Below are 23,610 nucleotides of genomic sequence, written 5' to 3'. Positions count from 1 at the left end.
TAGATAGATAGATAGATAGATATAAATAGATAGATAGATAGATAATAGATATAGATAGATAGATAATAGATAGAGATAGATAGATAGATAGATAGATAGATAGATAGATAGATAGATATAAATAGATAGATATAGATAGATAGATAGATAGATAGATAGATAGATAGATATAAATAGATAGATAGATAGATAATAGATATAGATAGATAGATAATAGATAGATAGATATAGATAGATAGATAGATAGATAGATAGATAGATAGATAGATAGATAGATATAAATAGATAGATATAGATAGATAGATAGATAGATAGATAGATAGATAGATAGATAGACTCCTAGAGTTGAAAGAGACTCCAAGGACCATCCAGTCCAACGCTTAAGATGATGGATAGATAGATTGATTGATTGATTGATTGATTGATAAATAGATGGAAGGATAAATGTATGGATAGATGGAGAGAAGGAAGGATGGAAGGGAGGTTGGATAGACGGGTGGATGGATGGCTGGATAGATGGAAGGAAAAATGGATAGGTGGACTGATGGATGAATGGAAGCATGGATGAATGGAGAGATGGACGGATGGATGGAAGGAAGGAAGGAAGGAAGGAAGGAAGGAAGGAAGGAAGGAAAATTGAAAGTTGGATAGATGGATGAATGGAAGCATGGATGAATGGATCGATGGATGGATGGATGGATGGATGGATGGATGGATGGATGGATGGATGGATGGAAAAATTGATAGGTGGACTGATGGATGAATGGAAGCATGGATGAATGGATCAATGGATGGATGGATGGATGGATGGAAGGAAGGACGGAAAATTGAAAGTTGGATAGATGGATGAATGGAAGCAAGGATGAATGGAGAGATGGATGGATGGATGGATGGAAAAATGGATAGGTGGACTGATGGATGGATGGAAGCATGGATGAATGGAGAGATGGACAGATGGATGGATGGATGGATGGATGGATGGATGGATGGATGGATGGATGGAAAAATGGATAGGTGGACTGATGGATGAATGGAAGCATGGATGAATGGACATCCATAGGATGGACAGATGGATGGATGGATGGATGGATGGATGGATGGAAGGAAGGAAGGAAGGAAGGGTGGACAGAAAGCAGAAGAAGAAAATTGGAAGTTGGATAGATGGACGTATGGATGCTTGGACAGACAAACAGATAGATGGGGAAAAGTTTAAAAAATTTCCCCCCAAAAACCGGATAGATGTGCGAATCTTTCTGAAACTTGTGGGGAATAATGCCCTGGTCATGGTGTGTCATTATAGAGAAACTCAAGGAGTTTGCAAAAACTTCAAAAATATCGTTAAAAATCAGTGGATGAGGGAAACGGGTTGTATCTCAACGTGACAAGGTCCTATATGAGTCTACGCTGAGCGGATAACACAGTTCAAATGGATTCTGGTGATCTAATGGACCTTTTCCTTCTCTGTTTTGGCAGTGAATTTGCTGGACACTTCCACCATTATCGGCGACTGGGGCTGGCTCACCTACCCTTCTCATGGGGTAAGTATACGAAATGTCCCGATACGTAAAGACAAAACCCTGTGGGGCTTAGACAACGTCTCTGCTCATAAATAACCATTGTGTGGTGGTATGTAGCTCTTCATATTGAGATGGACACCAATGGTGATGTCCAACTGTTGGGTTAAGTGTCAATGTTGCCATTATTATTATTATTATTATTATTATTATTATTATTATTACTATTGTTGTTGTTGTTGTTTATTAAATGTCCACTTTAGCACAACACAGCAACACATCTCTATATACAAAAGTCAAAATATGTATATCTGTCTCTACCAAAAAAGACTACGAAGTGAAGTGTAACTTACGAGTAACTTCCAAAGTTCGGATTGGCCGTGAATCGATTCGATGAGCGGATCAAAAAACAAACGCAATGCTCAACAAAAGGAACTTTCTTTCGCCTTCCTCTCATTCCTCCCGAGCTTAAAACCACCACCATATCTATGATTTGCATCTCGATCCCTTTATAATACGGTTTAAAAAATTACCTAAATCTCGTGTTGACTTTCACTTAAAACTGTTAGCGGCGTCCGCAATTGCAGATAATATAATCAAACCGACTTGCCTGCCGCATTAATTGCGACGTCCTCGTTTTCATCTTGCTGGGGGACCTTGTCTCAATGACATGCGAAGGGAGGGAAAATCTCAACCAGCGACAAGAATATCCTCATGATTATAATAATTATTATTATTAGAGCTTGAATGGCCATCCGTTGGGAGGCCTTTGATTGTGTCTTCCTTTATGGCAGAAAGAAGGGGGTCGGACTCGATGGTCCTTTTGCTTTCTTACAATTTTATTCTATTATTATTATTATTATTTATTTTTAGTGGATTGGAATGGCACCCATGTGACTGTATTATTAGAGCTTCGTTGGCCATCTGTTGGGAGAGCTCGGATGGTATCTTCCTGCCGGACAGAAAAAAGACTGGATGGTCCTTTTGATCTCTTCCAATTCTATTATTATTATTAGCAGAGTTTGAACGTCCATCTGTTGGGAGAGCTTAGATGGTATCTTCCTACCTGGTAGAAAGAAGACTGGACGGCCATATTGGTCGCTTCCAATTCTAGGATTCTCGGAGAGTCGTAAAAGTGACCTTAGAGAAGATGCCGTTCATAAGCCTTGGGGTCTCTTCCAGTTGTAGGATTGCAATCTCAAACTTACTCAATCCCATAGCATACTCATTTAGGACTACAACCGTAGATCATGGGATCCGTGCCTGGCAAGCTCAAGCAAACTAGTACAAATGGATCCATGTTCTAGGATTGCTATGAGTTACTCAAACTCATAGCATACTCAGACTTAAGACTACGACTACAGATAACAAGGTCTGTGCCCGGCGAGCTCAAGCTAATTACAAATGGATTACTGTTCTAGGGTTGCTATGAGTTACTCAAACTCATAGCATACTCAGATTTAATACTACGACTACAGATAACAAGGTTTGTGCCTGGCAAGCTCAAGCTAACTACAAATGGATTACTGTTCTAGGATTTCTATGAGTTACTCAAACTCATAGCATACTCAGACTTAAGACTATGACTGCAGATAACGGGGACCGTACCTGGCGAGACTACGACCGCAGATAATGGGATCCGTGCCTGGCGAGCTCACACTAACAAGGAATGGATTAGTGTTCTAGGATTGCGATTTCCAAGTTACTCAAACTCATAGCTTACTCATATTTAGGACTACGAGCCCAGATAACAGGGTCCATGCCTGGCGAGACTACGACCGCAGATAACGGGGTCCATGCCTGGCAAGCTCACACTAACAATAAATAGATTAGTGTTCTAGGATTGCAATTTCAAAGTTACTCAAATTCATAGCATACTCAGATTTAAGACTAGGGCAGCAGATAACGGGGTCCATGCCTGGCAAGCTCACGCTAACAATAAATAGATTAGTGTTCTAGGATTGCAATTTCTAAGTTACTCAAACTCATAGCTTACTCATATTTAGGACTACAACCGCAGATAACGGGGTCCATGCCTGGCAAGCTCACGCTAACAATAAATAGATTAGTGTTCTAGGATTGCAATTTCTAAGTTACTCAAACTCATAGCTTACTCATATTTAGGACTACAACCGCAGATAACGGGGTCCATGCCTGGCAAGCTCACACTAACAATAAATAGATTAGTGTTCTAGGATTGCAATTTCAAAGTTACTCAAATTCATAGCATACTCAGATTTAAGACTAGGGCAGCAGATAACGGGGTCCATGCCTGGCAAGCTCACGCTAACAATAAATAGATTAGTGTTCTAGGATTGCAATTTCTAAGTTACTCAAACTCATAGCTTACTCATATTTAGGACTACAACCGCAGATAACGGGGTCCATGCCTGGCAAGCTCACGCTAACAATAAATAGATTAGTGTTCTAGGATTGCAATTTCTAAGTTACTCAAACTCATAGCTTACTCATATTTAGGACTACAACCGCAGATAACGGGGTCCATGCCTGGCAAGCTCACGCTAACAATAAATAGATTAGTGTTCTAGGATTGCAATTTCTAAGTTACTCAAACTCATAGCTTACTCATATTTAGGACTACAACCGCAGATAACGGGGTCCATGCCTGGCAAGCTCACACTAACAATAAATAGATTAGTGTTCTAGGATTGCAATTTCAAAGTTACTCAAATTCATAGCATACTCAGATTTAAGACTAGGGCAGCAGATAACGGGGTCCATGCCTGGCAAGCTCACGCTAACAATAAATAGATTAGTGTTCTAGGATTGCAATTTCTAAGTTACTCAAACTCATAGCTTACTCATATTTAGGACTACAACCGCAGATAACGGGGTCCATGCCTGGCAAGCTCACGCTAACAATAAATAGATTAGTGTTCTAGGATTGCAATTTCTAAGTTACTCAAACTCATAGCTTACTCATATTTAGGACTACAACCGCAGATAACGGGGTCCATGCCTGGCAAGCTCACACTAACAATAAATAGATTAGTGTTCTAGGATTGCAATTTCAAAGTTACTCAAATTCATAGCATACTCAGATTTAAGACTAGGGCAGCAGATAACGGGGTCCATGCCTGGCAAGCTCACGCTAACAATAAATAGATTAGTGTTCTAGGATTGCAATTTCTAAGTTACTCAAACTCATAGCTTACTCATATTTAGGACTACAACCGCAGATAACGGGGTCCATGCCTGGCAAGCTCACGCTAACAATAAATAGATTAGTGTTCTAGGATTGCAATTTCTAAGTTACTCAAACTCATAGCTTACTCATATTTAGGACTACAACCGCAGATAACGGGGTCCATGCCTGGCAAGCTCACGCTAACAATAAATAGATTAGTGTTCTAGGATTGCAATTTCTAAGTTACTCAAACTCATAGCTTACTCATATTTAGGACTACAACCGCAGATAACGGGGTCCATGCCTGGCAAGCTCACACTAACAATAAATAGATTAGTGTTCTAGGATTGCAATTTCAAAGTTACTCAAACTCATAGCGTATTCAAATTTAAGATTACGACCGCAGATAACGGGGTCCATGCCTGGCGAGCTCACACTAACAATAAATAGATTAGTGTTCTAGGATTGCGATTTCTAAGTTACTCAAACTCATAGCTTACTCATATTTAGGACTACGAGCCCAGATAACAGGGTCCATGCCTGGCGAGACTACGACCGCAGATAACGGGGTCCATGCCTGGCGAGCTCACACTAACAGTAAATAGATTAGTGTTCTAGGATTGCAATTTCAAAGTTACTCAAACTCTTAGCATACTCAGATTTAAGACTAGGGCAGCAGATAACGGGGTCCATGCCTGGCGAGCTCACGCTAACAATAAATAGTGTTCTAGGATTGCGATTTCTAAGTTAAACTCATAGCTTACTCAAATTTAGGACTACGACCGCAGATAACGGGGTCCGTGCCTGGCGAGCTCAGTCTAACAACGAATGGATTCAGTTGCAGAACTGAAGCGAAAGCCACTCGTTTCTGGGTCCGTCGCCCTGTCAAAAAACCTCTCCGGAGAACATTTGGCACAGGCCGTGGCCTCGAAGTGCTCTTCCCAGCACTTTCCTCCTCCGTTATTATTTTTTCTGCAGGCTCGCTCTTGCATGCAAGGCGCACGGAGATCTCCTCCCTCCTTCCTCTGGCTTCACAATCTCATGCAGCTGTGAAAGGATTGTGTTTGTCGGTAATGAAGAGCAAGCCATCCCCGGAATGTGAAACGAGGCCGGTGCCAAGTCAGAGCCGGGCTGAAGATCCTTGGCGTGAACTTGAAACAGGGAACGAGATGATATGGGTCTGGGGTGTAGTTGCCTGGTTTCCGAGCTGTGTGGCCACGTTCTCCTATCGAAGCAAACACTGCTCGAACACGGTCACACAGTCTGGAAACCATACAACAACACGCCAATGATTCCGGCCATGACAGCCTTTGACAACACACAGATATGGGTTCCTCTCTCAACCGTATGGATACTGAACTAAATAGTTGACCCTCTGCATTCACTTCTTCAGGGTCACGGAGTTGTAACATTATTTATAACCTCTAATAAGAATTTCTAACGAGCATTAGAAAATGCATACCCAAACAATGATGGGTATATATATTTATTTATTTCAAACATTTATATCCCGCCCTTCTCACCCGAAGGGACTCAGGGCAACACAATTGGCAACAATTCGATGCCTACACATAATTAAAACATAATTAAAACATAATATATAGATGCTAGTGTAGACTAAATATACATATATGTCAATAACCTAGTCCTTGATGGAGTGCTTCCTCATTATGATGTTGTAAATTAGTTAAATTAGCCTCCCTGCATAAAGCGGTACGTAAATTTCCTACTCGACGGATGCAAGTGTCTTTCGGGCAGCTTAGGTCAACAGCGAGCTAGACTATTAATGGTTATCCTAGTAGTAATATCTATCCGACTTTGGAAGGTTTTATGGTGGTGTAAATTATTTAAATTAGCCTCCTTGCATAAAGCGGTACCTAAATTCCCTACTCGGGTGATTCAACTGTTTTTCGGGCTGCTTGGGTCAACAGCGAGCTAGACTATTAATGGTTAACCTAGTAGTAGTATCTGTCTAACTCCTTCCCCTGCTGTTTCCTCCCAGTGGGACTCCATCAATGAAATGGACGAGTTTTTCAACCCGATCCACACCTACCAAGTGTGCAACGTCATGTCGCCGAACCAGAACAACTGGCTGCGGACGAGTTGGGTGCAGCGGCACGGGGCGCACCGGGTCTATGCGGAGATCCGCTTCACCCTGCGGGACTGCAACAGCATGCCCGGGGTGCTGGGCACCTGCAAGGAGACCTTCAACCTCTACTACCTCCAGTCCGACCGGGACTTGGGCAGCGCCCCCCGCGAGAGCCAGTTCGTGAAGATCGACACCATCGCGGCCGACGAGAGCTTCACCAACGTGGACCTGGGCGTCCGGCGGCTCAAGCTCAACACCGAGGTGCGGGGCGTCGGGCCGCTGACCAAGCGAGGCTTCTACTTGGCCTTCCAGGACATCGGCGCCTGCATCGCCGTCGTCTCCGTCCGCGTCTACTACAAGAAGTGCCCAGCCATGGTGAGGAACCTGGCCTCGTTCTCCGAGGCCATCACCGGGGCCGACTCCTCGTCTCTCGTGGAAGTCCGCGGCGAGTGCGTCCGGAACGCGGAGGAGAGGGACACCCCCAAAATGTACTGCAGCGCGGAAGGAGAATGGCTGGTGCCCATCGGGAAGTGCGTCTGCAGCGCCGGATACGAAGAGCTGAGGGATTCTTGCCGAGGTAAGCAACGCAGATAGGTGAGGTTTTGCACTGATGTTTCGCAATAGCGATTAGAATTATGCATGTTTTGGTTTTCTACTTCTACATGTATGATGTGTCTCGGTGACGGCATTTAATTTTATTGTACCATGTATGATGACAATAACTATTCTGTTCTGTTCCAGTGCTATAGTTCAAGGGAAGGGAGGAGAACTCTGGTATAGAGAAATCTAAGGACATTATCACACGAGTTATGTCTTCCTACAGGGCAACATTAGACATGCTTTCGAATCCTAATAAGGGCCTAAGAAAATGCTATGAAATGTGTGGGTTTCCCAGTGTTCAAGGGAAGGGAATAAAGCTCTCGGATACAGGAATCTAAGGAGATTATCACACGAGTTGCTATTCTAGCCCGTAATTTAAAATCATGCGGCTATGTGTCCTAGACAATGCTGGGGTTGGTATTTTTGTGAGGCTCACAACCTCTTTGGGTGATCCTTTTAGAAGCCTAAACTGCAAATCCCAGAATTCTACAAGAGGCAGAATTTAAAGCAGAGCCATAACTCTTTAACGGTGTTGTGAGATAATGCCTTTAAGAAAGTCTCCTTATCTGGAGGTTTTTCAGTCTTCCTGGCCTAAGAAAACCCTACGAAATGCATGGGTTCATCAATGTTGCGTCCTTTAATGGTGTCGTGCGATAATGCCTTACGAAATGCATGGCCTCACTATTGTTGCGCTCTTTAATGGTGTTGTGTGATAATGCCTTTAAGTATGGAGGAGTCTCCTTCTCTGGAGGTTTTTCGGTCTTCCTGGCCTAAGAAAACCCTACGAACTACATGGCCTCGCCGTCATTGTGTTATGCAGTCGTGTTGTGTGATACTGCCTTTAAGTATGGGGAGTCTCTTTTCCAGAGGTTTTTTAGTCTTCCTGGCCGAAGAAAATCCTCCGAAATGCATGGCCTCGCCGTCATTGCACTCTTTAGTAGTGCTGTGTGATAATGCCTTACAAAATGCATGGCCTCGCTGTCATTGCGCTCCTTAATGGTGTCGTGTGATCATGTCTTTACAAATGGGGGAGTCTCCTTCTCTGGAGGTTTTTTAGTCTTCCTGGCATAAGAAAACCCTACAAATCGCATGGGCTCGCTGTCGTTGCGCACTTTAATGGTGTCGTGCAATAATGCCTTACGAAATGCATGGGCTTGCCGTCGTTGAGCTCCTTAATTGTGTCATGTGATCCTGCCTTTAAGTATGAGGGGTCTCCTTCTCTGGAGGTTTTTTAGTCCTAAGAAAACCCTACAAGACGCATGGTCTTGCTGTTGTTGCGCTCTTTAATGGTGTCGTGCGATAATGCTTACGAAATGCATGGGCTCACCATTGTTGCTCTCCTTAATGGTGTTGTGTGATCATACCTTTAAATTTGGGGGAGTTTTTTAGTCTTTCTGGCCTAAGAAGACCCTATGAATGCATGGGCTCACCATTGTGCTCTCCCCGGCGCATCGATTGCTTGGCATGTGGCCGGCGGCTTCCCCGCCAGCGATATGCAACTGGCACGGTGCCAGAGTCCCCCCTTGGCTCCGTCCACCTCTGGAGCTCGTACGTTCTCTCGGCAGCCGTTTTCCGTAATCCCGTGTTGTCTTTGGCAGGAAGTTTCGGCAGCCAAGACGACAACGACAGCCCAAAGTCGATAGGAACAAAGTTATCTCCTTAATCCATCACCCCGGAGTGTGGCTGAGCTCCAAGCTCAGCGGCGGACGGGAGGCGTTTTCCCAGAGAGACGGAGAAAGGACGCGGGATCCGGGAAGGTTTGCGCGACTGTACAAACGCCGATAAGGAGGCGGCAGCTGTGCGGAGAGCCCCGCTGCGTGCTGGCCTGGGGCTCCGTGTGTACAGCATCTGGCTCGCCGGGCTCCTCGCAGGAGGCTTTGTTTGCTTCCCGTTCCTTCTCAAACGCTCTTTCGGGGAGCCTCAGCAAATAGCAATCGGGGGCTTTGTTGATATTCGGAGGGAGGGAAACGGGGAGGATGCACTCAACGCGCAGCCCAAGGTTACCTCTGCCAAAGTCGCGCGGGAAGAACGTGGATGAGTTTCTTCGGCCGAGTTTTGGGATGGTGCACGAGGTGCCCTTGAGAGGCGAGAATGTCATTCGGTCCCATTACGAACGAGGACGTCCCCAAATCTGAGAATGTCATTCATATATGGCATTTGTGTGTATTTATGTATCTATGTGATTGTATTTTGTTGTGTATCGCTGGGCCTGGTCCCCATGTGAGTCCCTTCGGGGAGATGGGGCGGGATATAAGAATACAACGATTATATTATTAGGGGGTGTGTCAAACTCATTTTCACCCTTATGGTTGCCTTCATTGGACCATTGGACCTGTGGATGGAGGATCAGTGTACCATCATCATCCTCGAATGACACCTCTCATCACTCTTGTGGACTGGGGATCATGGGAATTGCAAAAGCTAAAGGACATTTCAATGTCAGGCAATCCTATCCATAAGTCTTGTATCTAAATCCAAATGACTCAATGGAATAGATGTTTCTGGATCCTAACTCCCATCAGCAATGGTCATGATGTCTCATAATCAGGAATTGTAATCTAGCATTTGGAGGGCCACATATAATGACACAGAAGGCCAGATTTGGCCCACAGGTCTCGAGCTTGACACGTGTGATCTATGCTATATATATCATGGAGGGCCATATTCAGCCCGTGGGTCTTGAGATTGTTGCATATGATAAGTCGGGAAGGACCATATTTGGCCTGTGAGTCTTGAGCTTGTCACGTGATATATGGTCACGGAGAGCCATATTTGGCTCGGGACTTGAGTTTGTAGTGTGTGATATATGCCATGTAGGGCCATATTTGGCCCATGGGACTCAAGTTTGACCCGTGAAATATATGTCATGGAGGTCCATATTGGGCCCATGGGTCATGAACTTAACACATGTGATCTACATCACGGAGAGGACCATATTTGGCCTGTGAGTCTTGAGCTTGTCACGTGATATATGGTCACGGAGAGCCATATTTGGCTCGGGTCTTGAGTTTGTAGTGTGTGATATATGCCATGTAGGGCCATATTTGGCCCATGGGACTCAAGTTTGACACGTGAAATATATGTCATGGAGGTCCATATTGGGCCCATGGGTCATGAACTTAACACATGTGATCTACATCATGGAGGGCCATATTCAGCCCATGGGTCTTGAGATTGTTGCATGTGATAAGTCAGGGAGGACCATATTTGGCCTGTGAGTCTTGAGCTTGTCACGTGATATACAGTCACGGAGAGCCATATTTGGTCCACGGGTCTTGAGTTTGTCACATGTGACACATGCCATGGAGCACCATATTTGACCCACTAGCCTTAGGTTTACGTATTGTTTGTATTTATGGGTAATCCCACCTTTTCTCTCCACGAAGGAGACCTCACACGACTTGGAAAAGCATTGTGGAAGGGTCTGTAAATCAATCAAATAGATCCTTCTTGGAAATCAATCCAAATGAGCCTGATAAAGGTGTACAAAAACCTCTCGTGTTATGGGGAAAGCGGTTCCTTTTCTCCTCTTTCTCGCATCCCGCGTCCTCGAGAGAAAGGGAAGCCTCCTTCTTTTCTTTTCGCGGAAGGCGTCGTTAAACTCATTACGGCAAAACGCTCGGGCCGTTCGGCATCTTAAGGCGGATTTAGGGAAGGATTAGGCAAATCCGTGGGGATACAGCTGTCAGGGGCATTTCCCTCGTGATGACTCTATAACCGCGCCGACGACAATCGGAGAAAACATCCGCAGGAAAGTAGGCCTTCATCCAGACGGACTGCGGGATTGCGGCATTCCTGGAAATATAAAATAAAGAACAGGAATCAAGAAGTCCAAGCTACCAACAGCGTGCTTTGTTTCCCCCTTCGTGCTTTTCTGTGCTTTTCATATCCACTTTTTCAGCCGCCTTTTAATATCCCTGGCTGCTCTCTCCTCCCTCTTTTCTTGTATTTCGGTTAGGAAGGGAAGGTAAGAAGGAATGAAGAAAGAAAGGAAGGAAGGACTGAAAGAAGGAAGGAGGGAGGGATAGAAAGAAGGAATGAAAGAAGGAAGGAAGATAAGTAGAATGGTTTGGTTTCATTGGTTTTCTTGGCTTGTTTTTATTGTTCTGTTCGGGCTTGGCCCCATGTAAGCCGCCCCGAGTCCCTTTGGGGAGATGGGGCGAGGTATAAGAATAAAATTATTATTATTATTATTATTATTATTATTATTATTATTATTATTATTATTATAGAAAAGTAGGAAGGCATGAAGGAAAAAGAAAGGAAAGAAGGAAGGTAAGTAGAAAGGAAGGAAGGAAGAAAAATGAAAGAAAAAGAAGGAAGGAAGGAAGGAAGGAAGGAAGGAAGGAAGGAAGGAAGGAAGGAACAAAGATAAGACGGAAGAAGGGAAAGTAAAAAAGGAATGAAGGAAGAAAGGAAGGAAGGAAAGAAGGAAGGAAGAAGGGAAGGTAGGAAGAAATGACGGAAGATAGGAAGGAAGGAAGGAAGGAAGGAAGGAAGGAAGGAAGGAAGGAAGGAAGGAAGGAAGATAAGTAGAAAGGAAGGAATGAAGAAAAAGAAAGGAAAGAAGGAAGGTAAGTAGAAATGAAGGAAGAAAAAAGGAAAGAAAAAGAAGGAAGGAAGGAACAAAGGTAAGAAGGAAGAAGGAAAAGTAAAAAAGGAATGAAGGAAGAAAGGAAGGAAGGAAAGAAGGAAGGAAGAAGGGAAGGTAGGAAGAAATGACGGAAGATAGGTAGGAAGGAAGGAAGAAAGGAAGGAAGATAAGTAGAAAGGAAGGAATGAAGAAAAAGAAAGGAAAGAAGGAAGGTAAGTAGAAATGAAGGAAGAAAAAAGGAAAGAAAAAGAAGGAAGGAAGGAACAAAGGTAAGAAGGAAGAAGGAAAAGTAAAAAAGGAATGAAGGAAGAAAGGAAGGAAGGAAAGAAGGAAGGAAGAAGGGAAGGTAGGAAGAAATGACAGAAGGTAGGTAGGAAGGAAGGAAGGAAGGAAGGAAGGTAAGTAGGAAGGAAAGAAGGAAGAAGGAAAGAAGATAAGTAGAAAGGAAGAAATGAAGAAAAAAGAAAGGAAAGAAGGAAGGTAAGTAGAAAGGTAGGAAAGAAGGAAGGAAGGAATGGAGGAAGGTAGAAAGGAGGGAAAGAAGGAACGAACGAACAAAGGTAAGAAGGAAGAAGGGAAAGTAAAAAGGAATGAAGGAAGGAAAGAAAGAAGGAAAGAAAGAAGGAAAGAAGGAAGGAAAGAATAAAGGAAGAAAGGAAGGTAAGTAGAAAGGAAGGATGGAAGGAAGGAAGAAAAGGAAAGAAAGAAGGAAGGAACGAAAGAAGGTAGGAATAATAATAATGATGATGATGATGATGATGATGAAATAATAAAACTTTATTTGTTTTCCGCCTTATCTCCCCAAGGGGGGAAGGAAGGAAGGAAAGAAGGAAGGAAGGGAAAAAGGAAGAAATTTGCCTGTCTGTTTGCCTATAAGTTTTTCCATAGGAAATGCCTATTTCCGTGAGGCCGATAATCCGTAAGACAGTTCTTTCCTATTTAATTGCTTGCGGAGGCAGGAACGGGATCTCGCCCGCTGAGCCAAATTTCCCTCCCGATCTGCCATTGAGACAGATATATAAACCCCACTTTGTGGCATTAATAATCTCTCTGTAAATATCAGAGGAACTCCGATTTAGACAAGAAGGAAGAAATTAAATGCGTTACCTTGACAGTTGTGCTCAAAAGTGCGGCTCCAAATTAATTTCCCTGTGCTTTTCGCAGCAAGGCGTCTTATTTGTTATGGATGTTTGAACAGTGACGGGTTTATTTATAGCTTTAGCATTTACTTAGGAAAAGCGAGGCTCCCGAAAACAACATGCCTTTCAACTCCAAGACCTGGGCGACCAATGAAAGAAATGTTTCAATACTCATTGCTAAATTAGGAAGGATGGGAATCGTTTCTAAAGTTTCTCTAAAATATCGTAAGCGGTCCGTATCGTACGAATTTTTCGTTGTGGAAAATTCAGGGGCTCCTTTCTCCCTCATTGTTAGAGCTATTGACATGAAACTTGGTGGGGTTAAAGTCATAAATGTTGCCTACAAGTGTTCCAAGTTTCATCCCAATAACCAAAGAAATGACAGAGAAACAAGCCATTGCCATGAATGGATCAGTTCTTAACGAAATCACGAAGCTTCGGAGATTCAGATTACGAATCAGAACTGGGCCTAAATACGTATTTATTAAAATCCTACAAAAAAAATCAATGGATGACCAAAACTTTCTGAAACTTGGTGGGCTTAAAGTTGTAAATGTTGCCTATAAGTGTGCCAAGTTTCATCCCGATAAACAAAGAAATGACAGAGAAACGAGCTATTGCTGTGAATGGAACAAATCTTAACGAAATCATCAGAAGCTTCGGGATTCAGAATACAAATTGGAATTGGTCCTAAATGCGTATTTATTAAAAACCCAACAAAAAATTAGTGGATGACCGAAACGTTCTGAAACTTGGTGGTCTTAAAGTCGTAAATGTTGCCTGTGAGTGTGCCAAGTTTCATCCCGATAGACAAAGAAATGACAGAAAAACGAACCATTGCTGCAAATGGAATGAATCTTAAGGAAATCATTACGAAACCTCGAAGATTCGGATTACGAATCGGAACTGGGGTTATATACGTATTTATTAAAACCCTACCAAAAAAAATCAGTGGATGACCGAAACTTTCTGAAACTTGGCGGGCTTGAAGTCGTAAATGTTGCCTGCGAGTGTGCCAAGTTTCATCCCGATAGTCATAGAAATGACAGAAACGAATCCTAACAAAATCATCACAAAACTTTGGAGATTCGAATTACGAATCAAAATTGTACCTAAATACGTATTTATAAAAAGCCAATGGTATGCAAACGGTGGGCTTCAGTTCCACCAAAATCAGGTTTCCCCGGCCTATTGTAATCAATGGGTTTGCCCCACATCGGAGGAAGAACGAGGAGCGTATTCTCCAGGTACCTTCATCGGAATGACAGGAGATTCCCGAAAGGATCGGTTCCATTTTGGCCAAAGAATAGCTGTCGTAAATCTCCCTCATTCTTTCCAAAACGAACTGAAGAGTTCTTTTTTTAAATAAAAAAAGTCGACAACACCTCGGGTGAAAGCAAAATAGGTTTGCCTATCGAGGCAGAAAGCTTCAAGTGCTTTGCTTTTAAACACCGGCATTTAAAGCCCTTTCTCTATGCAGCCATGTTGGAGGTCTTCAATTACAGCTGCCACCTTTCCCTGACAAGCTATTCTCATTTAAAAGCTATCGCTACATTATGTCCTTCTCCGTCTGCCTAGGTGAGAATCGATGGATTAGCAGGACGGGCTCCGCACGGACTACAGGCTCTATGCACCCCTTGCACACCCGTTTTGTTCGTCCAAAACATCAAAATCTGTGTGGATTTTGGACACTCGTTTGGGCCCAGATTCATCGGGAAATGATCTCTGTAGAAATCGCCAAAGTTCTGTAGATATTAGGGATGTCCTCAACAAGATGATGGGTATTTTTCAGAGGACCAGGAGGAGGATGGAATCTGTGTGAGATCATGGTAAATTGCGGGCCTCAGATCAGAGAGAAATGCAGGCAGTTGAAGATGAGATGTTTTGGAGTCCAATGTTCATTCCTTAGCAACAGGAGAAAAGTCCAGTTCTCTTGGGAATCGGTCTTCAGATAATGTGGAGTTTTCCCGCAATATTAGGTCTCCGCACAGAGTGAAAGATAGATTAATTCGGCAGTTAGAGAGACTCCATGGGAAGTCCTTGAAAACCAGGTGTGTGAGGCACGATCTCATGGCTTCTTGGTCGGGCTTGGGTTTAAATGATGTGATGCTTCCAGGTGTGTGAGGCACAATCTCATGGCTTCCTGGTTGGGCTTGGGTTTGAATCCAGGTGTGTGAGGCACGATATCATGGCTTCTTTGTTGGGCTTGGCCTTGAATCCAGGTGTGTGAGACACGATCTCATGGCTTCTTGGTCGGGCTTGGGTTTAAATGATGTGATGCTTCCAGGTGTGTGAGGCACGATCTCATGCCTTCCTGGTTGGGCTTGGGTTTGAATCCAGGTGTGTGAGACACGATCTCATGGCTTCTTGGTCGGGCTTGGGTTGAAATTAAGTGATGTTTCCAGGTACGTGAGGCATGATATCATGGCTTCTTGGTTGGGCTTGGGTTTAAATGATGTGATGCTTCCAGGTACGTGAGGCATGATCTCATGGCTTCTTGGTTGGGCTTGGGCTTGAACCCAGGTGTGTGAGGCATGATCTCATGGCTCCTTGGTCAGGCTTGGGTTGAAATTAAGTGATGCTTCCAGGTACGTGAGGCACGATCTCATGGCTTCTTGGTCGGGCTTGGGTTTAAATGATGTGATGCTTCCAGGTGTGTGAGGCACGATCTCATGGCTTCCTGGTTGGGCTTGGGTTTGAATCCAGGTGTGTGAGGCACGATCTCATGGCTTCTTTGTTGGGCTTGGCCTTGAATCCAGGTGTGTGAGACACGATCTCATGGCTTCTTGGTCGGGCTTGGGTTGAAATTAAGTGATGTTTCCAGGTACGTGAGGCATGATATCATGGCTTCTTGGTTGGGCTTGGGTTTAAATGATGTGATGCTTCCAGGTGTGTGAGACACGATCTCATAGCTTCTTGGTCGGGCTTGGGTTTGAATCCAGGTGTGTGAGGTATGATCTCATGGCTCCTTGGTCAGGCTTGGGTTGAAATTAAGTGATGCTTCCAGGTGTGTGAGGCATGATCTCAGGGGTTTAATTTTTTCACAAGGTCTTTAGTGAACCAGTGTTGCATCAAACTACCCCCATACTTCCATCGCATTGAGCAGATAACCTTGTGTCAAACGGCATGAATGGGCAGTCTTGATACTCTCCGAGAGGCAATCTCAGAGATGCTTGGAAAGGTGACCCCATTCCGGCTCAGGAGGTAGGCTTGGTGTTTCGCCGCTACATTGAGCATGGCCCAGGCTGCTTTCGTATGCACCGCGCAGACACATCACGCCGAGCAGAGTGGCTCACTCTTGGCTATCATCGCTTTGACGGACGGAGCCGTCTATCATTTCAGCCATCGCGGCAGCGTATTAGCAGGTGCTCCGCTCTCCCCGGAGGATCGAGGGGGCGGACAAGTGGACCCGGCGGCAGATGGCTCGGCTGCGTCCCTCCCACTCCGTCCCGCCTTCTGCTGAGATGAAACTTGTCAAGTCCCGAGGATGGCGAGAGGCATCAAGAGGCTCTCCGAATCCCGGCTGCATTGTCCTCCTATCCTTGAGTTCCACACAGGATTCGGAAATGCAGAGAGTCCTCGAGTTGTCGAAGGCTTTCATGGCCGGAATCACTGTGTAGTTGTGAATTTTCCAGGCCATATGGCCATGTTTCGCCTGCATCCGTGGCTAAAGGCATCCTCCGAGTTTCTGTTGGCAGTGAAGCAAGTGGAGGGTATATCTATATATATATATAAAAATGTAATGTGTGTTTTTCCAGTGGAGTAAACAACAAAATCACTGAACCAAATCACACCAAATTTGGCCACAAAAGACATAGTCATCCAATCCGTGCATTTCAATTAAAAAAAACATAGAAAAATAAAGTCCAAATAATAGAAAAACCCAATTGCTTACCAACTTGAATACCACTGAAGAGCCTTGCAGCTTCAAAGCCAGGCTGTTTCCTAACCAAAGGGATCCTAACCACCAGACTATGCCACAGCAACACGTGACCAGGCACAGCTTTTATATATATTATATATATATATATATATGATCTGCTTTTCTCAGTGTCTTCTCCTTTCTCCTTCTCCCTTCAGCCTGTCAAGTGGGCTCTTACAAGTCTTCCCCGGGGGACCAGCTTTGTGCCAAGTGCCCACCCCACAGCTATTCGGAGACCCCGGCGGCGCAGGTGTGTCGTTGCGAAACTGGCTTTTACCGAGCGGCACTGGACCTCCCTTCGGTGGCCTGCACACGTATGTACTAGACATGTCCAAAAAATCGTTTTGAATCGTATATCGGAATTATTTCGGATTGTTCTCGCTTTTTGATACGCATTCCGAGACATTGTCTCACAGCGCAACCAGCAATGTAATTCGAACCATTGTTGGACCATTCTCTAATTGTCTCTTAATGTTTCATTAATTTCCCCCCAAAAAATTTTTTTTAATATATTTTTAAAAATATTTAATTTTTTGTTTTTGTTTCTGCAACCTACCTTGAACGGGAGCTTAGCGCAGCCTAACATGGCTGCCGCTCCCCGGCCAATCAGAAGCTTCCACGACGGACGCAAAGGTGGGGCTAACGTCCTCTGCCTCCACATGGAAGATTGCCATACAAGCCCAGTGTGTCGCGATTGCGCATGCGCGTCCGCCATTTTAGAAACATTTAGAATCATTACGAATTTTCGGAAATATCCGAAATTTTTGGGTAAAAAAATCGGAAATACTTTCTATATCGAAGAGCCAGCGCCCCCTACTTTAGAAACGAGAATTGAAACATTTTTTTCATCGATCGGACATGCCTAGTATGTACCCCGAAACGAGTGTGGTATCTGTCATATAGGCACACCACTCACCTCCTTGAATGTCTCTCTCACATATGAAGCCATAGGACTTCCACGGAGAGACTTCCTCCCAGTCCGGCCCAGAGATTGACTTCCTAGAAGTCTCCATCCGTCCGTCCGTCCGTCCTCTTTGCAGATTCAACAATGTATTGGAACTCTGGTTGACTGCTAAGACGGAGGGAGATATCTCTTTCCTCATCCTGATTCGGGCTTTCTGACGCTGAGCAGCATTCTGGGAAATGTAGTTCAGGGCAGGGCCTTTTGTGTTCTCTACCATAGGGCTCCTCGCCTTCCTTGAACTACATTTCCCAGAATCCTGTGCTTCCTCACCCTCTTTCCCAGTGAACTCTTGCTTTCCCCCTGCTGCTTCCCTCTCCTCATGGCGAGAGGCCATTCATTTGAGTAGGAAAGGCAGCCTTTTTGGCTTTGCTTTGCTTCCTTGTGCTGGACATGCAATTGACTTTGGGAGGTTTCCGAGATTGACAAAATGCAAACGAAAAACATTCTTAAGTTTTTGGCACAAGCGTTGGATATCCCATTGTAAGTACGAACTTAATGAATTTTATCCAATTTACGACGACCAATGAAAAAATTGCACATACCTATTGGCTACTGCCCCTGGTGGTGGCTCAGTGTGTTAAAGCGCTGAGCTGCTGAACTTGCAGACCGAAAGGTCCCAGGTTCAAATCCTGGGAGTGGAATGAGTGCCCACTGTTAGCCCCAGCTCCTGCCAACCTAGCAGTTCGAAAACATGCAAATGTGAGTAGATCAATAGGTACCGCTCCGGCGGGAAGGTAACGGCGCTCCATGCAGTCATGCCCGTGGCCACATGACCTTGGAGGTGTCTACGGACAACGCCGGCTCTTTGGCTTAGAAATGGAGATGAGCACCAACCCTCAGAGTCGGTCACGACTGGACTTAATGTCAGGGGAAACCTTTACCTTTATTGGCTACTATATAATAATAATAATAATAAGCTTTCTCTGCCTCCCCAAAATACAACATCTTGTTGTGCTTCAAATAATAATAATAATAATAACAATAATAATAATAATAATAATAATTAGACACTTGGGAAGTGTTCGACTTGTGATTTTGTGATATGAAATCCAGCATGTCTATCTTGTTTGCTGTGTCATACAATAAAATAATAATAATAATAAGCTTTCTCTGCCTCCCCAAAATACAACATCTTGTTGTGCTTCAAATAATAATAATAATAATAATAATAACAATAATAATAATAATAATAATAATAATAATAATAATAATAATTAGACCCTTGGGAAGTGTTCGACTTGTGATTTTGTGATATGAAATCCAGCATGTCTATCTTGTTTGCTGTGTCATACAATAAAATAATAATAATAATAATAAGCTTTCTCTGCCTCCCCAAAATACAACATCTTGTTGTGCTTCAAATAATAATAGTAATAATAATAATAATAATAATAACAACAATAATAATAATAATAATAATAATAATAATAATAATAATAATAATTAGACCCTTGGGAAGTGTTCGACTTGTGATTTTGTGATATGAAATCCAGCATGTCTATCTTGTTTGCTGTGTCATACAATAAAATAATAATAATAATAAGCTTTCTCTGCCTCCCCAAAATACAACATCTTGTTGTGCTTCAAATAATAATAGTAATAATAATAATAATAATAATAACAATAATAATAATAACAATAATAATAACAATAATAATAATAATAATAATAATAATAATAATAATAATAATAATAATTAGACACTTGGGAAGTGTTCGACTTGTGATTTTGTGATATGAAATCCAGCATGTCTATCTTGTTTGCTGTGTCATACAATAAAATAATAATAATAATAATAATAATAATCTTTCTCTGCCTCCCCAAAATACAACCCCCAGCACTGAGTCATGACAACTAAAATGGTTTCAAAACTGCATTAATTCCATAGTGTAGATGTATCCTAAGACTGAGTGAAGTTGTTATCCGTTTGCTTGCTGCCTGGAGATGCCAGGAAGTCAACCGGTGCATTTAGTGAGTGTTGTGCATTCAAGGCATGAAGGGTCTCTGCCGTCCAGGGAACCTGCCAATCCAGGAGCTTGTCTTCAGCCTTCTTATTTTCCTTCTCTGTCTCCTCCGCTTTCCGCCTGTCAACAGGGGTTTCTTTTTTTCTCCTGCAAGCTTTCCTCTTGGGGCAAAGGTCGGCCGTGTTTGCTAAAAATTCTCCTCGCGCAGCTATTCTCAGATTCCAGGCTGCGCAGAGTGAGGGATTTCGAGAAGTAAGCCAACAAAGTGGGAGGAAATGCTGTGCTGAGACGACCGACAACGTCTTCTAGAGTCTCCCAGGATGAGCTCAGATGCATCTACACTGTCCTATGGAATCGATGCAGTTTAGTCCCCCTTTCACTGTCCTGGAATTCTGGGAAGTGTTGTTCAGCCAGGCGCCAGGCTTTGCAAAACGACAACTCCCATTAATCCAGAGCTTTGAGCCACGACACCGTTAAGTGGTGTTGAACTGCATTCATTCTCCAGTGTCGGCGTTTCGTAAGTGACAATGGGTCTCGTAGTCCGAAAAGGCGATATTCCCAAGAACATAATCCTGAGATCAAAACACATTGACATCATTATCACCAATAAAAGGTGAATTGAGATTCATAGGTCTAAATGGACACCATAAAACAATGGAACAGAGGTGCGTTATCAATGTTGCTCAACCTCTTTGTGTCAATTATTATGTAGTGGAATTGCGCGATAACAGGACCACAGTGAAGGTATTTCAACGGACTGGTGTATCTGATCCCCCCGAGTGTATATGTCGTTCTCTTCCCATGGCAGGTCCTCCCTCGGCGCCCATGGGCCTGTTGTCCAGCGTGAACGGCACCTCGGTGACCCTGGACTGGGCCCCTCCGCAGGACAAAGGGGGCCGCAGTGACGTCATCTACAACGTCATCTGTCGCCGCTGCACGTGGGACTCGGGGCAGTGCGAAGCCTGTGGGGCCGGCATCCGCTTTGTGCCCCAGCAGATGAACCTGGCCCAGGGCTCTCTGGCGGTCGGCAACCTCCTGGCTCACACCAACTACTCCTTCTGGGTGGAGGCCGTCAACGGGGTCTCGGACCTGAGCCCCGAGCCACCACAGTTCACGGCCGTCAACATCACCACGAACCAGGCAGGTAGGAGAGTCGGCCCTTCGCCACCCACCAGGAGCAGAAAGATTGTCATCCTGATGTATGCAGACGATATAGTGCTCATCTCCCTCTCTCGGTTGGGTCATAGAATCATAGAATCATAGAATAGTAGAGTTGGAAGAGACCTCAAGGGCCATCTAGTCCAACCCCCCGCTAAGAAGCAGGAAATCGCATTCAAAGCACCCCCGACAGATGGCCATCCAGCCTCTGCTTAAAAGCCTCCAAAGAAGGAGCCTCCACCACGGCCCGGGGGAGAGAGTTCCACTGCCGAACAGCCCTCACAGTGAGGAAGTTCTTCCTGATGTTCAGGTGGAATCTCCTTTCCTGCAGTTTGAAGCCATTGTTCCGTGTCCTAGTCTGCAGGGCAGCAGAAAATAAGCTTGCTCCCTCCTCCCTATGACTTCCCCTCACATATTTGTACATGGCTATCATGTCTCCTCTCAGCCTTCTCTTCTGCAGGCTAAACATGCCCAGCTCTTTAAGCCTCTCCTCATAGGGCTTGTTCTCCAGACCCTTAATCATTTTAGTTGCCCTCCTCTGGACGCTTTCCAGCTTGTCAGCATCTCCCTTCATCTGCGGTGCCCAAAATTGAACACAGTGTGATTCCAGGTGTGGTCTGACCAAGGCAGAATAGAGGGGGAGCATGACTTCCCTGGATCTAGACGTTATTCCCCTATTGATGCAGGACAGAATCCCATTGGCTTTTTTAGCTGCCGCATCACATTGTAGGCTCATGTTTAACTTGTTGTCCACGAGGACTCCAAGATCTTTTTCGCACACACTGCTGTCAAGCCAGGCCTCGTCCCCCATTCTGTATCTTTGATTTCCATTTTTTCTGCCGAAGTGAAGTATCTTGCATTTGTCCCTGTTGAACTTCATTTTGTTAGTTTCGGCCCATCTCTCTAGTCTGTCAAGATCGTTTTGAATTCTGCTCCTGTCTTCTGGAGTGTTAGCTATCCCTCCGAGTTTGGTGTCATCTGCAAACTTGATGATCGTGCTTTCTAACCCTTCGTCTAAGTCGTTAATAAAGATGTTGAACAGGGTCTTAAGTTTTCAAGAGGAATCTCTCTCCATAAATTCAACTCCAACACCAAGATGATGGTTTTTGACAGACACCACACCAGGTTTAAATGGTCTTTAGTCCAAAAAGTCACAGATATCTATACAGTATAAAGGAGGTAAGCAAAGGTTGTGTCTGTTAAGTCACAGTAATATTATGCGTATATATCCACCAAAATATTGACACCTAGCAGTGTAGTGCAGGGGTCCCCAAACTTTTTAATCCGAGGGCCGGTCCACAATCCTTCAGACTGTTGAGGGGCCAAATTATCATTTAAAAAAATACGAACAAATTCCTATGCACAATGCATATGTCTTATTTGTAGTGCAATACAACAATAACAATTAAAGAACAATACAACATTTAAAAATGAAAACAATTTTAACCAATATAAACCTATCAGGATTACAATGGAAAGTGTGGGCCTGCTACTGGCCAATGAAATAGTCAAGTTAATTATGATTGTTGTTGTTGTTGTGTGCCTTAAAGTCATTTCAGACTTTGGGCAAGCCTAAGTCTAAAATTATTTATTTATTTACTACCTTTATTTACTACATTTATATCCCACTCTTCTCACCCCAAAGGGGACTCGGAGCAGCTGTATGTACATACAATATATTATATTATTAACATACCACAATATTAGCATTATATATTACTAGATTGAACTATACCACTATACTGTAATATTATATGTAACTAGCTGTGCCCGGCCACGCGTTGCTGTGGCGAAGTCTGGTGGTATGGGAAAGAAAGTATTGAGGAATTGGTGGTAGTTAAGGTCAAGGGTAAAGGTTTTACCTTACATTAAGTCCATTATAAATGGGTTATATAGCTGTGTGGAAGGGCCTTGAGTCTACACTGCCATCTAATCCAGTTAAAATCAGATAATCTGTATTTTATAGGCAGTGTGGAAGAGGCCTAAATGAGGCCTAACTCTGCCTGTCCCCTGGGCGGAGCTTAGCCTTCTAACTGGCAGCAATGGGATAAAAACAATTATTCCTCTCCCTCTAATTAGGACTTTATTTTTCTTTTCTTTTTGTTGTATGAACGTAGAGGCATGGATGAAGGGTTGTGCTGTCGATTTTCGAGGTTGTGGGGTGTTTAGTTTTGTTGTTTTGTCCTAGGCCGAAATTTCATTACACTTTTATATATATAGATATATAACGTATAATTAATATCATTATATGGTATTATTATTAGTATTATATTGTATAACATTATAATATTTTTATCAATATTATATGTATATACAATATTATTAAAACTGATATAAAAATATTATATTATAAAACTGAGGGCGGGGGCCAGGTAAATGACCTTGGAGGGCCGCATCCGGCCCCCGGGCCTTAGTTTGGGGACCCCTGGTGTAGTGTTTCTAAAATAGATATTTCAGGATTAAATTCTCACAAGTATGTGTTCCTATAACAAAACAGTTTGAGTTTTAATTCACTCTG

General features: G+C 43.7%; 1 protein-coding gene across 1 annotated transcript in view; it reads left to right on the top strand.

Annotated features, from left to right (window-relative positions):
- The window catches only part of epha8 (EPH receptor A8), a 45,476-nt gene that overhangs the window by 7,081 nt on the left and 14,785 nt on the right, over positions 1–23,610 (top strand). The window contains exons 2-5 of the mRNA XM_062965688.1: positions 1,474–1,538; positions 6,665–7,328; positions 17,165–17,320; positions 20,743–21,078. Of these exons, the coding sequence (XP_062821758.1) occupies positions 1,474–1,538; positions 6,665–7,328; positions 17,165–17,320; positions 20,743–21,078 (1,221 nt within the window). The remainder of the gene's footprint in view (positions 1–1,473; positions 1,539–6,664; positions 7,329–17,164; positions 17,321–20,742; positions 21,079–23,610) is intronic.

This window comes from Anolis carolinensis, unplaced genomic scaffold (assembly GCF_035594765.1).
Source record: "Anolis carolinensis isolate JA03-04 unplaced genomic scaffold, rAnoCar3.1.pri scaffold_15, whole genome shotgun sequence".
Taxonomy (NCBI): domain Eukaryota; kingdom Metazoa; phylum Chordata; class Lepidosauria; order Squamata; family Dactyloidae; genus Anolis; species Anolis carolinensis.
The sequence above is the reverse complement of the archived record's forward strand: the minus strand, read 5'-3'. Positions and strand labels throughout refer to the sequence as shown.